At 46.6% G+C, this 15,912-nt stretch overlaps 1 protein-coding gene across 3 annotated transcripts in view; it reads right to left on the bottom strand.

The window, feature by feature from the left end:
• Positions 1-1,626: 1,626 nt before the first annotated feature.
• The window catches only part of LOC142767657 (uncharacterized), a 137,121-nt gene continuing 122,835 nt past the window's right edge, over positions 1,627-15,912 (bottom strand). For 2 of the 3 annotated variants that reach the window (XM_075869803.1, XM_075869801.1), the window contains 2 exons: positions 13,535-13,645; positions 1,627-2,063 (listed from right to left, as the gene is read on the bottom strand). In XM_075869803.1, coding sequence (XP_075725918.1) covers positions 1,864-2,063; positions 13,535-13,645 — 311 coding nt within the window. In that variant the 3' untranslated portion in view covers positions 1,627-1,863. The remainder of the gene's footprint in view (positions 2,064-13,534; positions 13,646-15,912) is intronic. The other variant, XM_075869802.1, reaches the window with a different exon arrangement.

A 15,912-nucleotide genomic window follows, 5' to 3' on the forward strand; every position in this document is an offset into this window, starting at 1 on the left:
AAATGTAAATCATGACATTCATGACATACGTGTCATGATTTTCATGTTATGACAAGTCAAATATGTTCTTCGCACAGTCATGTTATGTCATACCAAGTTTGGCATCGATACCATTACCGAAACGGTAAGAAGAGCTAAAAGCCGTAGGCAGCTAGATAGATAGATAGATAGATAGATAGATAGATAGATAGATAGATAGATAGATAGATAGACAGACAGACAGACAGACAGACAGACAGACAGACAGACAGACAGACAGACAGACAGACAGACAGACAGACAGACAGACAGACAGACAGACAGACAGACAGACAGACAGACAGACAGACAGACAGACAGACAGACAGACAGATAGATAGATAGATAGATAGATAGATAGATAGATAGATAGATAGATAGATGCGCTCAAGGTCGCCGAAGTTCGCTAAGAAATGCTTCGCATTCAAAAGGAGAATTTACCTTCTCGTAGATACAGACGATAATCTAACGAAAGTGTGCTTTGCCGTATATTTCGGCTAGGGTAGCAAAGATTCACCGGAGAGGAAGCCGCTCAGAAGTACGGTGAATGCAGCGCATCGAAAGTTTGCTATTACGTTTCCTCTCCACTTGTTTATGAAGTTTTCGCGCGAATATTTAACTGATGTGGTGTGCGAGCTTCATCGAAACACTTGAAAACACTCGCGTCCGCAGTAAGTCATGGAGCACTCGCACGACGAGTATACGCACACCCGAAAACAGGGAATCTACTGGATCATGCACGGAACACAACACATCACGGAACTGGTGCGTGCTCCTCTTGACACCGCGCCCGCTTGTCCCGGCGCCACATTAGCCATTCGCGAACCGCTCTAAGACAGCTCGGTACTCAACGCATACCGTCATTGTCGAAAGAACGCAGCGGTGGCAGCCTAATTGATCGAGAAACGCCGTAAAAGTGAGACGCCCTGCACCATGGACGCGATGTTGGCGCAAAAACTTCACTCGAGGAACGATTCAAAGTAGCTCGTAGTTTACTTGATAATCTCGAGGAAAAGTTCGAGATTTTCTCAGCTGAAAGAAGCGTTTCAAGTGAAGTGCGGTTTGTGAATGGGAAAAGGCCACTCAAAGAGCGTTTCGAGTGAAGGGACGAGTCAGGGAGCCTTTGTGAATACGGGGGTGAGTGTACTACGCGGTATAAAACTCGGACTGCAAAAAGACAAGGACAAGCGGCCTGCAACGCAGATAGTTGGCAGTGCATAGTCGCGAGGCACGTTTAACAACCTTTTCAGTAGAAGGGCAGGAAAAGTGTGTTAAAAAATTTTATTACATATAATTACGTGATTCTTGACTCAATAAAAATTTGGCTTCACTTCGTTTCTCAGTCGTCAGCCAACAATCACCATTGCCGGTAGTGGGAAGGCTCAGCTCCCCTTACTTTCCTGAGTAAGGGGGAGGGCAGCGCCCCCTCTCCTTGCATTTTCCCTCAGAAGATACGTCTATAAACTGGACAGATTCAAAAATTTTTGTGTAGATGAGTTCGTGAGGCAATAAGCTCTTTTATGAAAACCATTCCATGGCTTGTTGAAAAGGTGTTGCAGGGCCCCTTAAAAGTACTGGCGCGGGAGTAACATAAATAATGTCCTACGATTCTTTCCAAACAAGAATTTATTCATTAATGCATTGGCATGCTCAGTTGCTCCTCCAAAGGATGGATTGCCACGCAAAAATCGTGCAATGCACAGTTTCAGTCTGGCATCTGCAGCACTTATGCACAAACAGGCAGAGAGCTATGTCTGGGAAGCTCCTGCGCACGCCGAGCTGTTGTGGATGCCAAGCTTAAACTGTCCATTGCATGAATGTGGCGTTTCAGCCAGTATTTCATGACTATATCACAATTTCTCGTTCCTGTTGTGCTTTTTGTGTCTTTCTTCTATCGTCTTCGTCGTATGAATGGCAAGGATCTGTATTACGGGTTTCCAGAGCAAAAGACAACACTCCGCAGGACGACAAGGAGCTGTTGTAGCAGTCATTGTCTTCAATTTTGTCATCGACACGTGTTCCCCATATCACGCACTCTTGTGTCTCTGTGAAAAGAATTGTAAATTAGCAGCGTTGAATGCATGTACAGTATTGCTTTAAAAACGTGTGCAATAGAATTCGCGCTGATGTAAGAAGCATAACAAGTATGATTATTCAATTACGTTTCTACGTTTCACACTTGTGCAAGGGCTCAGGCACTATTACATATATAACGGATGCAGCAGGGAGTAGATTAGAACACCTTTACACTAACTTCTGGTCTTCTCAACCACCATTTTCTTCCTTCACCCATGAGCCATCGCACGTTTTCCCTTCCCCCGAGAAAGCGTCAACCTATTGGGACATAGCAGCAGCGCAGTTTTCTGACGTGCACAATGCCAATAGCTTTCCTTAACGGTGCTACGCATCGGTCGATCTCATAGTTCACAGGAGACACTCTACGAAATATTGTGTAAGGTCCTTCCACGACTGAACTGAGCTTTCCTTTGTTCGGGTGCCAAGGTGTTTTCTAGAGCACCAGTTTGCCAGGTTGGAGATCTCATGGTAGGAATTTTTTGTCGTAAATGTTCTTGTTCTCCTCATGCTAAGCAAGCGTGTTCTTGAGTGCACTTTTCCTTGCTTTTTACACACTCTGCATCGGTGCGTCTCAAGTTTTGTCGTATGAAGATATGTACACGATATGATGGTGGATATTGTGTTACTTATTGTGGGGTCTGTTGTATTCCTTGGCGACATCCAAAAGATGTTTCACCCAAGGCTCCTCATTCGTTCTGCACTTTAACCGGGTTACAATAGTTTGATTTGTGCGTTTGTTCACGCCATTACATTGAGGGTGTTGGGAAGGCACGAGCAACTGGTGGAAACTATTGCGTTTTAGGAACTGCTTGAGCTTGCCAGCAGTGAGAGCTGGCCCACAATCAGATAGAAACTTTTTCGGCTTCCATGCAGCGAAGATGTAGGTGAGGCAAGAAATGTGTGCGTCACAAGTTTCATTTTTGTGGGGGAATGCCCAGACATACCGAGTAGCGTGGTTGATCATCAAGTGAAAATACTTCTTCGTGCAGCCGCACCCAGAAATTCCACCTATAGTGTCCATTGCTAAAAGATCAAAGGGTTATTCCACAGGTAGTAGTGATTCAAGTAATCCCAATCTCTTGGTTTTAGGCTTCTTGCAACTCTCACTTATGTCACAGTGGCGGGCGCATAGATGAAACGTCTGCGATGATCTATGGTCGTTAGTAGTATGGTGAAAACAAGCCCAGAGGTTTCTTTTCTGGTGTGTCGAAACTGACAGTCACAAACACGGGAAGCTGCACAAGGCCCAGTCGAAGCTTGTGAGAAACGTACACTTTGAAAATATTACTAATAATTTCTAGTAATTATTTCTTTTTAAACAAATTCTGTCCCTTGGGCTCATACCTGAAGGTTGGAAAAGGCTGAGTACCCTGCTCCGATCCTTCTAATTGCAAGCGAGAGGTTGTAAAAAAATGAAATTTGGGGCGAAAAACGATAGAAGCCAAGATGAAAAGAAAATTTCAGTAATCCCCTATTAGCATGGTTTGTCTCATAACCTAAGACGGTGGCAGCTCAGTATGGTGTCGAAGTAGTTTTCTCTACAAAAAACAAAAGGGGGCGTGTGTCCGGCTGGAGATAATCTGTATGAAGACAGGCCTAAAGACGTTAGTAATAAATGTTCCAAGCGTCCTAATCACCGATTGGTAGAGTACAAAAGAAATGACGTTTATGAGATTGCATTCAAATGTGACCGCTGTTATGTTGATCAGACTATTTGCTTGAATGCATACGATTAAAATAAAACTTGACCGATTTGAATGGAATTCAAGAAACACGTCTAGAAATACAATGTGAGCATTGCTCTTTGAGTTCGTGTAGTCCTTTTTCTAAGCAAACTTTTGTTCTGTTTGTTGAACGTAATCCGTCAAGAGAAATTGTTGATGCGTGGCTTATCTCTAAACTTCAAGACATGTGTGTCCGTTACCCATTTGGATCGCTGAAGGAGAATGAAATTTATTTGCTAAAAAAGATGTGATAGTGCAAGGTCTCTGCTAAAGGTAATAATATTTTATGCAAAGGAATATACAATCCCGCTCTCTCATGCGCAGGGGTGCTGAGGGACTTCAACAAGTATATATTGTGTTGCCCTACTGAATAAAGGTGAGTTGATATTCGGTGCTGGTCCTTGTGAACCTTTAGTCTGTGTCCTCATGTTGCGTGCGCAAAAGATTCAGTATGAACCTTAACCAACTAGCCCACCTTTTCGTAATAATAAAGCGGCAATGCTCGCATCTGACACATTAGTGCAACGAGTAGATTCTGATTGCTTCCCGTGTTTGTGACAGCTTTCGCATTGTGGGACGTCCTGCGGGTTCTTAACGATAAGCATCCGAAAGGCATCGTGAGAAACGCCTTTCTAAAAATGCTTCATCTCCGTCTTCGTCATTGAGGGGTGGATGTACCTGCAAAGGGCGACCAGATATTCGATAATATTAATGAAGGTTTCTCTGGCTTGTTGAGCTCTACCTCGCAGAAGCTGCTCAACATACATTTCCCGAAGCTACGGATGGCCGAAAAGTTGAACGAAGGTTGTTTTCAATGCTGACGAGGTAGGAAGGTTATTTCAGTGGTCACAGAACCACAGTTTCGCAATGTCAGTTAAATAGAATATGACGTTGGTAGGCTTGAGCGCATCCTCAATTTGTTGGCTTTGCTTGCCAAGTCCTACTCGTCAAGCCAGTCTTTCACGTCTTTGTACCACTTGAGAGAGGAGGGTCACGCTGCCGACGAGGGCTGGAGCAAACAGCAGCGGGAGAAGTTGAAGTTTGGGTGTCGGGCTGCTCGTCATCAGCCGACAACACGAAAACAACCGAACGCAACGTAAGATTACGAACTTCCAGGATGACGGTATAGTACCCAGCACCTCCACCAGTTAAAGTAAGGAGTATCAGCGCAGTACTTTTTTTGATAAACGGTATATGGTTCATCGCAGCAGGTCAGGGAGAAACAGCCGAGCAGCAGCGAGTGTCGCGATAAAACAACCACGAACGTCGCCTTCTTTCTGCCTGAGAATATATATATATATATATATATATATATATATATATATATATATATATATAAGGGTAACAAGTGTATACCCTAGGGCTCGTTTTTCCGTGTTTTGACACAATAGTAATGAAATCTAACAGACAATTATGCCAAGGAATGTATAGGGGAAGTTATTAGAACCAATGTGATGTAAATAGGAAGAAAGAAAAGTAGGTGAAACGATAACTTTCCGTGAGCAGGATAACTTGCCTCACCTACTTTTCACCTACTTTTCTTTTCACCTACTTTTCTTTCACCTAATTTTCACCTACTTTTCTGAAAAGTTGTCTTTTCACCTACTTTTCTTTCTTCTTATTAACATTACGTTGGTTCCACTAACTTCCCCTATACATTTCTTTGCATTATTTTCTGTTAGATCTGTATATATATATATATATCTATATATTATATATATATATATATATATATATATATATATATATATATATATATATATATATATATATATATATATATATATATATATATATATATATATATTGAAATACAACGGTGCAGCTGACGCTTTATTGAAGCAACAGCAAAATGGCGCCGATCATGAAGAGGAACGTGCCGAAGACTGATGATGATAATTGATAGATGAGGAAGATGACGTACAATGAATTCTCACACTAATTTCCCCCGTCGACGGAAGCGGCCAGCCTGGCCGCGAATTACGCTGTGGAACGCATACAATAGGGCTTGAGACGCGAAACATGCACAATCTCTGTCCCGCGGCAGCGTTGGTCAGTGGGAACATGAACGGGTGTGACACGGTAGTTCACCGGTGAGGTCTGTTCGATAACTTTGTAAGGGCCAAGATAGCGTGACTCAAACTTTTCGCATAAGCCAGGCGTTCGCGCAGGAGTCCACAGAAGTACATTGTCGCCAGGGCGGTAGAGAACGACGCGGTGAGTGGCATCGTAACGATGTTTGCGATCTTCTTGGCTAGCTTCGGTGTTTACGCGGGCAAGACGACGGCATCGAGCAACGCGGGACAGAAACTGGTCGCAAACGAATGGTGAAGAGTTGACGGGGCCAGAAAAGAATGAAACGTCGAGTGGTGATGTCGGTTGGCGTCCGTATACTAGGAAAAATGGAGAATAGCCTGTGGTTCGTTGAACTGACGTATTATATGCATACGTGACAAAGGGTAGTATGGCATCCCAATTGCGATGGTCCGGTCGGATATACATGGACAGCATGTCACACAGCGTGCGATGAAATCTTTCCGTTAAGCCATTGGTTTGCGGGTGATAGCTAGATGTTGTTTTATGAACTGTTTTTGATGCTTGAAGAACTTCACTGAGCGTGCTTGAAAGAAATACCTTTCCCCGGTCGCTCAAAAGGACACGAGGGGCTCCATGACGTAGATAAATAGCATTCAAGAAGAAAGTTGCTACTTCCGAAGCACTTCCTGAAGTGATTGAGGCCGTCTCAGCGTACCGGGTCAAGTGATCAACCGCGGTGACTATCCACCTCTTGCCGTCTGATGTAGTTGGGAGGGGCCCGAAGAGGTCAATTCCGACGACAGAGAACGGCTCCGATGGACAAGGAAGTGGTTGTAAGGTCCCGACTGGAGGAGTAGTGGGCCGCTTGCGGTGTTGGCAAAGTGCGCACGAGGCAATATATTTAGCTACTGTCGTGGAAAGACCTGGCCAGAAAAATCGACTGCGGATGCGCTCGTATGTTTTGTAGTAACCCAAGTGTCCTGACGTCGGGTCGTCGTGGGAAGCGCGCAGAACTTCAGTGCGTAGTGCGCGTGGTACGACGGGAACCCATCGGTGGCCTTCCGAGTGCAAAATGTATCGATATAGCACATCGTCCTCCAACTTGAATAGTCGGAGTTGTTTCCGGAGCCTGGCATTAGGGGAAGACGAAGCACCGGTAAGCCGACCAATGATGTCAGTGCAATAAGAATCGGCTCGCTGGTGAGTAGCAAGTGCTGACGGACGGGTGGATGAAGGTAGGGAAGAAATGGATGATATCGACGAGGCGTCCTCCGTATAGCCAATTTGACAAGGGGATGTGACGTGCACCGAAAACTGCGGCAAAGGGCATCGTGACAAAGCGTCGGCATCTTGATGTTGTCTTCCAGTCTTGTAGATGACGTCAAAGTCATAAGATTGTAATCGGAGAATCCAGCGGCCAAGTCGTCCCGACAAGTTTTTGATTGTGGACAACCAGCAAAGAGCATGGTGGTCTGTCACAACAGTAAAATGTCGACCATGTAGGTACGGACGAAATTTTTGGATGGACCAGACAACAGCCAAGCACTCTTGTTCGGTTATCGAGTACCTCTTCTCTGCAGTGGTCAGAGTGCGGCTTGCATACGCGACAACTTTCTCGCGAAAGGCATGGTCGCGCTGGAGCAGTACGGCGCCGATTCCTTGTCCACTCGCGTCAGTGTGTAATATCGTAGGTGCCTTGTCATCGAAATAACAAAGCACCGGTGGGGATGTCAGTGCCTGCTTGAGTTCTTGGAATGAGGCTTCGCATTGATCATTCCAATCGAAGGAACCGGTACTAGCAAGGAGCTTGTGGAGAGGAGCGGCAATAGTTGCAAAGTTGCGAATGAAGCGGCGAAAGTACGATGCGAGTCCAAGAAAACTGCGTAGTTCTTTGGAGCGAAAGGGTCGCGGAAAGTTGAGGACTGCGGAAATTTTGTCCGGATCGGGCTGGATGCCATATTTAGTAACGAGATGTCCTAGTACTTTTATAGCTGTGTTGCCAAAATGGCACTTCCTTGTGTTTAGTTGAAGTCCAGCGTTGGAGAGACATGTAAGCACTTGATCTAGGCGTTGCAGATGATCATCAAAAGTGGAAGAAAACACGACGATATCATCGAGGTAGCATAGACAAGTTTTCCACTTGAGGCCACGAAGAACAGTGTCGATCATCCTTTCAAATGTGGCTGGAGCATTACATAGACCGAATGGCATTACGTTAAACTCGTAAAGACCGTCCGGCGTAGAAAAGGCGGTCTTTTCTTTGTCTGCTTCGTCCATTGGTATTTGCCAATACCCGGACCGAAGGTCAAGGGTGGAGAAGTATTGGGCGCCTTGCAATGAGTCAAGTGCATCATCTATACGGGGCATCGGATATACATCCTTTCGGGTAATCTTGTTGAGCGCGCGGTAATCAACACAAAATCGTACCGATCCATCTTTCTTTTGTACCAACACAACGGGTGATGACCAAGAACTGGTAGAGGGTCGTATGATGTTTCTGTTTAGCATATCGGTCACGTTCTCCTCGATGATTTTGCGCTCGGCCAAGGAGACTCGGTAGGGACGACGGCGTACAACAGTCTGACCTTCAGTGTCGATGCGATGATGCGCAACTGTGGTCTGTCCTAGTGCCGAAGCATTGGCGTCGAAGGAGGCCTGGTGTTTCCTGAGCAAATTCAGCAACGCCTCACGCTGAGAAGCAGAAAGGTCAGGATTTATCCCGGGAGCAAAGGAGGAGGACGTAACAGACTGGGCGTGTTGTGGCTGAGCTGTCAAGGCGTCAAGAGAGACCAAAGAAACCGGTTGGGTATCCACATAACATGACACTGCAGAACCTTGGGGTAGGAGGACGGGCTCTGGGGTAGGGTTCAGGCCAATGATTATCGCTGCACTGTCTTTGAACCGCACCAGGCTGGAGGGGACTACAACGCCGCGTGCTAGACAGCTGCTGGAAGGGGTGATGAGGACGTCACCATTGGCAATATTCGGAGAAGTGATGGTGATGAGTTGCTCTTGACCCGGGAGTAGTATGGATTCGGAAGCTGTGAAGAAACGCAATGGTCTTTCGTCGACGCGTTCGCTGCAGTGATCGGTCTCGGTCATTTCGACTACACGTTGACGGCAAGAAATTAATGCAGATGCTGATGAGAGAAAATCCCAGCCTAAAATTAGTTCATGAGCACATGAAATTAAGACAGCGAAGGTGATGTGATGAAGAATACCATCAATGAAGACACGCGCTGTACATTGGGCCGATGGTCTAATTATTGCTCCATTGGCCCCAATCAAAGATGATCCAAGGTAGGGTGTCTTCACTTTCCGCAATCGAGAACACAGGTCGGCACGCATAACTGAAATAGTTGCTCCCGTGTCCACCAAAGCCAACACCCGCACACCTTCCACAGTTACCAATAACATGTTTGACGGTCGTTCAGGAGGACTTGGGTCATTTCGCCGCGATGCAGTTTTCCCTCCAAAAACTGCACTGTTTAGTTTTCCGATCGCTGGGCAGCCAGTTGAGAGACAGGCCGAAGTGGTGAAACAGAGCGTCGGAGTGGCGAAGGGGAGCGTGGTCGGGATGCACGTGTATTGTTGGTCGTGTTGGAAATGCGCACAGGAGACGGTGATCGGTGGTTGGAAGGACTGTCGGCATAACGGTAGTAACCTCGAGCATATGTGTCGTCTCGTTCAAAAGCGGCATAACCACGACGTTCATCTTGCTGCCGACGTCGACAGACCCGGGAAATGTGTCCTCGAATTCCACAGTAGTAGCAAATAGGACGTGGGGCCCGCCAGGAAGAATGGTAGGTAGGGTTCGGTGGACGGGCGACTAGAGGTGCGAGATGTTCGTGATCAGGTACAGGTGGTGGTGCTTGAGACGGCGAGGGTTGCATTGCAGCGATCTGTGCATACGAGGGGGGTTGGGCGCATGGTGGAGCACGGTGAATGCTTTGGAACGCTGACATTTCTTCCCTAATAATTCCACGCAGATCGCTAGAGGCGGGTTGAGCGGGAACGTTGTTAGAAGGAGGTAAAGTGTAGGCTTGCAATTCCTCACGAATAATGTCTCGAATGATGGTTCGGAGCTCCATACTGTTTGCGAGGGGGTTCTCAGAGAAGTCGGGTCGTAGGCGGATTGACTGCAGGGTATCAAGCCGCTGGCATACCGAGACGACGTCGGAAACCGTCGAAGGGTTGTGTGCGACGAGGGCGTTGAAAGCGGTAGGTCCGATACCCTTCAGAAGGTGCCGGACACGATCACCTTCTGGCATGGTGTCGTCGATACGGCGGCAAAGTGCAAGCACATCCTCAATATAGGAAGTGTAGGACTCACCGCAATGTTGAACGCGTTCTGCCAGTTTTTTGCGAGCAACTTCTGAACGGACGGTTGGTGTACCGAAAATGCGTCGGAGCTGGTCTTTGAAGGAAGACCAATCGCGGAAGTCGCTCTCATGGTTCAGGAACCACGTCTTGGCAACCTGAGAGACGTAGAACTGGACGCGTGCTAATTTCGATGCCTCGTTCCAGTTGTTGTAGACACCTACGCGGTCATAGTTGTCGAGCCAGTCTTCGACATCTTCGCCAGGCAGACCGGAGAAGATTGGAGGCTCCCGAGGGGGGTTGTTGACCGGGCTAGGGTTGGCGGCTGGTGGTTGCGCCGGCGAGTGGTTTGGTTGGGCTTGCTCTTGGGCCATGTTGCTCTGCTGGCGCAAGCGACGTCCCGAACGGAGCTCCAGGAGCTGGCTTTGGATGGAGAGAGGTCGAAGAGATCGGGAAGCACCTTCCACCACTTGAAATACAACGGTGCAGCTGACGCTTTATTGAAGCAACAGCAAAATGGCGCCGATCATGAAGAGGAACGTGCCGAAGACTGATGATGATAATTGATAGATGAGGAAGATGACGTACAATGAATTCTCACAATATATATATATATATATATATATATATATATATATATATATATATATATATATATATATATATATATATATATATAAGTGTGCGTGTGCGTGTGTGTGTGTGTGTGTGTGTTTCGTTGGGGAAGACATTCATATACTGCTAAATGGTCGCGCCGAAGTCAGTGCTTTAGTAGACAATAGTGCGGACTATTCCACAATCAGCGAAAATATCACTACCCTTCTCAAGAAAAAAATGCCTCCACTTCCCCGAAGGGAATCGTGAGGAAATGCGACCGCATTGGTAGCGTCACTAACGGCGTTTTGCATTTGAGAACCGAGCGTTAGAAGAATAACGCGTTGTGAACGTGTTGTTTTTAGGCTGTGCTAAGACAGTGCAAACGCTAGAAACGCGTTTCAAACGCACTGCATTGAAGCGGTGGGAAATCACGTTCAAGTCTAGGAGAGGAGGGGGGCTCCGGTTGCTAGGGGGAGGATAAGCACGCGCGCCGCCGCTGTTGCTATGAGAGAGGGTGGTGGATAGATCCGGATGGACGCCTGAAATAGCCCGACTAAGTAATGCATTCGTATTTATATTAAGACGCCTTAGAACTGAACTCCTGCTCTTAGAGCTGGTGAACATATCTCCCTGGCACTTGGTATGTGCACGGCAGTGTTGCGGAGTTGCCACTCCAGAATCATAATGACTCCGGAATCATTTCACATTTTCGCGACTCCGGAATGGAATGGCGACAAAGATTGAAGCAATGAAATGGGAATGCAATGAAGCGTGTATTGCACGGAATGGAATGTGAATGAAATAACTTTTTTTAAGAAAATAAAGCATATTTTTGTCACCGTGCTGATTTTCAAATTTCAAGCATAAGTAAGGCAAACTATCGAGTTTAACAATAAAGCAGTAATTCGAAAATTCTTGGCTGATTACAAGCATGGTACATTTATAAGCAACGCACCTACTATATCTCAGCCCTTATACGGACTGTGTTTTTCCGAAGTTTTCCTCCATTCTTTACGTAACCACGGCTTAATGCCATGATATCTGTCGTGCGGTACAACTGTGGCGGGATACCAACGTTACACCATGTGGTTCTTCTCCCCTCAGTGGCGCATCAGCCACCTGCTGTGTCCCCGTCCTTCACTCTGTTATTACTCCTGATTCCGTCGGTGACTTGGATGCATATTCGAAAAAGCGTTTCTCTATGTTATGTATGTGTATTGACGCTAGTGCGATGCTTCTGCTAACTGCAAGCATTCGTATACCGGCTTGCGTGCCATCTCATCCAATACTACCCCCTCCCCCCTCCCTTTTTTTGGAATACTGTTTTCCCTGCTTACAGGCATGGGCGTTCTTCCCAGAAACTCCATCTCAAAGGCCTGTAGGTCCACGCAGCACACATTCGTACACAAGAAACTTTGTGCTGTGCTACAAGATGAACCATACATAGAGAGATATAATAGACTTTCGAAACCATTGGTCCGGGTAGCCAGCCAAAGCAAGGCATCGCGCATAACCAAGGCGGCACCTTTCCGAATCTCTACAAGTCGTCATTTTAATAATAGTGCATTAAAGCTTAGACAATATTACATGCACTCTTAAAAAAAAAGGCCGACACATTCGCTAACAAAATGCTAACCGTTTACTTGTCACAAAAAACACTAACCCCCTGGTAAGCGAAGCCAGTGAAATGCAGATGAGTGAGACTCGCTAGTGTGCTAAGTAGTTCTTCAATAGTGCTGACTCCAATTAATAACTATATTTTTATTAGAGTTAATAACTCTATCCGGTCGCAAATAGTCGGTCAGTAGTTCACTGGCAGCGTGGCGCTGCAAAGCTCGAGCGCTTTCGCATGCATGCAGCCCGAATTCAGTGGACGTTGCGAACCATTTATATTGTGGCGCAAGCGCACGACGCTCTCGATCGGCACCCTTGGACGCTGGGGAACGTAGGCTGCGCAAGTAAGACATTGGATACCGCTAAGATGTAGCGCCCGAAATGCACTGGTATAGAGATAAATTGCTGCACAAAAGCATGTAAAGTTTGTCAAGCTTTTTGTCACGACACAAATAAATAGCAGCAACCACGGGCCTGTTTACGTGCAGCCACGAAACAACGACTTGGTATCATGTTGTTTCGCCCCGAGCAGCCTATAGTGCGTGCAGCTATACTGCGTCGCAAGCATTTGTAGAGCTGTCGGCCACGGAAGAGTGGTAAGGTTTTGAAGTACATGGTTGGATGTTTGTCGCCTGTTTTAGCGTTCCCCGTCAGCGCTCTCATTACCTGTTCATTGGCTTGGACTTTCTAAGGTAGCATGGCGTTATATAATTGCATTCGACGATGCCTCGTCACATCCTCGACCACAAACGCAACAGCGGCTGATGTGGACGCCAGCTACCCGCATGAGTGTGGCTGGGGTCCACAGGTCTGCTGGTACTTCGTGGAACTACAAGACTAGGTTGTCCCCTCCCCACCCACCCCCCATTTTTGCCTAATAACGTAATGAGCAATCTCAACCTTGCTCTACAGAGAAATTTGTTGTATGCGCACATAGTGAATATATGAATTTACAGACATTTATAGACATTCAAGCACGAACTGCAAATATTGGCATATATAGGCCCCAAGACAATACAATAAAAGCTCATATTAACCTCTAATTTATGATCAATGTCAATTTAGCGCGATATGTATGCAAATAACAACAAAATAGGCGTTGGAAAAAATCCCCTCTCCTAAAGGGATGATACTGTGCTAGCACTTACCATTAACAAGTGACGCAAACGTTAGCGTCACGCACGTTTTTTTGGCCACAAGAACGTTATATTCACTCACTAATCCGAAAAGAGAAATGTCGAAGGGAGAACTGCCATCCCCTGAAAGAACGACAAAAAAGTTCGTGGCACTCGTAGCCAGCACATCTCACTTGAATAAGAAGAATCTATTGTTGCTTTAATTACACTTCTGCGATCACAAAACTTCAGGTGACTTCACATATGTGGTAAATACAGTCGACCAGAAGACGCACAGGTGCACCGCCCTGAGCGGTTAGGCTTATGAAGTTTTTCTTACTATTGTACTGATCAGAATCAGTAGATTATGGAAACATGGATAACAATAAAGAGAAAGCAAGGAAGATCATTTACAAGGCTCGTTTTTCTTTGTTAGCCACAAAATTCTGAAGTACTGACAAGAAAGCCTTGAATAGTAAAGGGCATGATGTTTCAAGTAATTATTATGTTGTCGGACACGTTCTGTGAAAGTCTCATGTTCAGCCCCAACCAGCGGCAAGTAATATCTTCGCACATTTCACATTCTTCACATTCAAGCCTAATTACAAAAAATAACATCCAATGTTTTTTATTCACTTCTTTGTCTGTTACCACTAAAATTTAACGGAAAGGCAGTGGATAGAGAGAAAACGCCAGCTAGTAAAAGATTCAATTCCTTTGGATATCGGGGGCTTGATCCTGTCCTTTGCGGTCGAATTTCGACGGAGATGAAGTGGTAGACGACCGTCTACTGGGCGATTTAAGTGCACGTTAAAGAATGTTAGATAGAATTAAAGAATTTTTAAATATAAAGAATTTTAGAATTTAGGCAGATCCAGAGAAAGTTTTCTGCTCTGAGTGGAGCAATCAAATTCCAATGACGGTTTGGGAGCGAGAATTGTGTATTCCAATGGTAGATTGAGAGCAATCGCTGATTACAGATTGCTCCGAGCATTCTCACTCTGACGAAATCGGCAGATTTGACCAGAAGTTCAAATGACGTATTCCGCGCGCCCGCCTTTCATCAAATCACCGATGGATGTCCGGAAAACGCTTTTCACTCTCTCGCACACTCGCGCGCTACCTCGCTAGATTTCCGCTCACCAAGAGCTGCCGCCGAGACCCGCGCGTTCCAATCACAGGTTTGTCGAGAGTAATCCCACTCGGATGTGCGCGCTACATTTGCCATCCGGCCCAACGCCTATGATCTACCATTAAAATGTAACATTTAGTCTGTAATGGTGGTGCAAAGCCAAACTGCGATTGGGCCTAGTAGGAAGGTGGTGGTACCCGTGTGCTTGCACAAACTCATCAAGGTTATGTAAGGGATATGGTGCTAGTCTGCTCACACAAAGGTTGTGTGTTCTGTCTCGGTCATGGCGCCGATCCAGTCGAGCCAGGAGGTGATGAAAAGGGATGGAGGAGGGTAATAGCTGGATTGCTGAGCAGTTGGGCAGTAAAACAGGCAGTGTGACAGGTCAGCGTATGGGGAGGGACATTGAGGACAGCAGGGGTAAGACCTATATTTATAAAGGAAAAGGCGAAAGGGGGTTTCCAGGCAGTTCATTTGGATGTGCCGTAGAGTTCGAGCCTCGAGCGCAGTGAGTGATGGCTGAGGGGGAGGGTAAAGACGCTTGTCGAGTCGGAGCTGGAGATATACCTCCTTGTTAGTGTGACGCAAGGAGATCTGCCCATCGTTATTCGCGGAGCTCTCACTGTCTTCCGAAGGTGTGGGCCAGGGAATGAACGGTGCCCGGTGCAATATATCGTGGGCAAGCTGATGAGCTAGCTCATTGCCGTTAATACCCGAATGCCCAGGAACCCAGCGGAGGAAGACAGTGGAGGGTTGAAGAGCAGAGGCCGCTCGCTCGACCTCCTGTTGAAGAGCAGGGGGCAACGTGTTGTTCTGTATGTGACGGATGGCGGCGTGAGAGTCAGAGTAAATCGTGTACTCGGGGAGAGGAGGGAGGGAGGAAAATCACTGCATGGCGTGGACCATGGAAAGGACCTCGAGCGAAAGTACATTTGGCGAACGTAAGTATGGCCCGCTGGTGTGCGTGTCAGGTGCCGAAAGGTGTGGATGGTAGATAACGTAGCCACACGAGCCCCGAGGAGCCATGTATGAGGCATCCGTGTAGGCAACTCCCTGTGTAGAGAGAGGAGGAGAATGATGCTGTGCTGCAACATGACGCCGGCCGGCGTGAAGAACGGGAGACATATTGGATGTGAGGGGAAGGATGCGAAGGTTAGAAGCAGCGGTGCTAGCGGCAGAAAGCAAGGTGGGAACGGAAACGGGAATGTGAGGGATACCGGCTTGGGCTAATAGCCATTGGCCTTGACGAGTGAGAGAAAGACGGGCAATCTGAGAGTCA

Source organism: Rhipicephalus microplus, chromosome 7 (genome assembly GCF_043290135.1).
Source record: "Rhipicephalus microplus isolate Deutch F79 chromosome 7, USDA_Rmic, whole genome shotgun sequence".
NCBI lineage: Eukaryota > Metazoa > Arthropoda > Arachnida > Ixodida > Ixodidae > Rhipicephalus > Rhipicephalus microplus.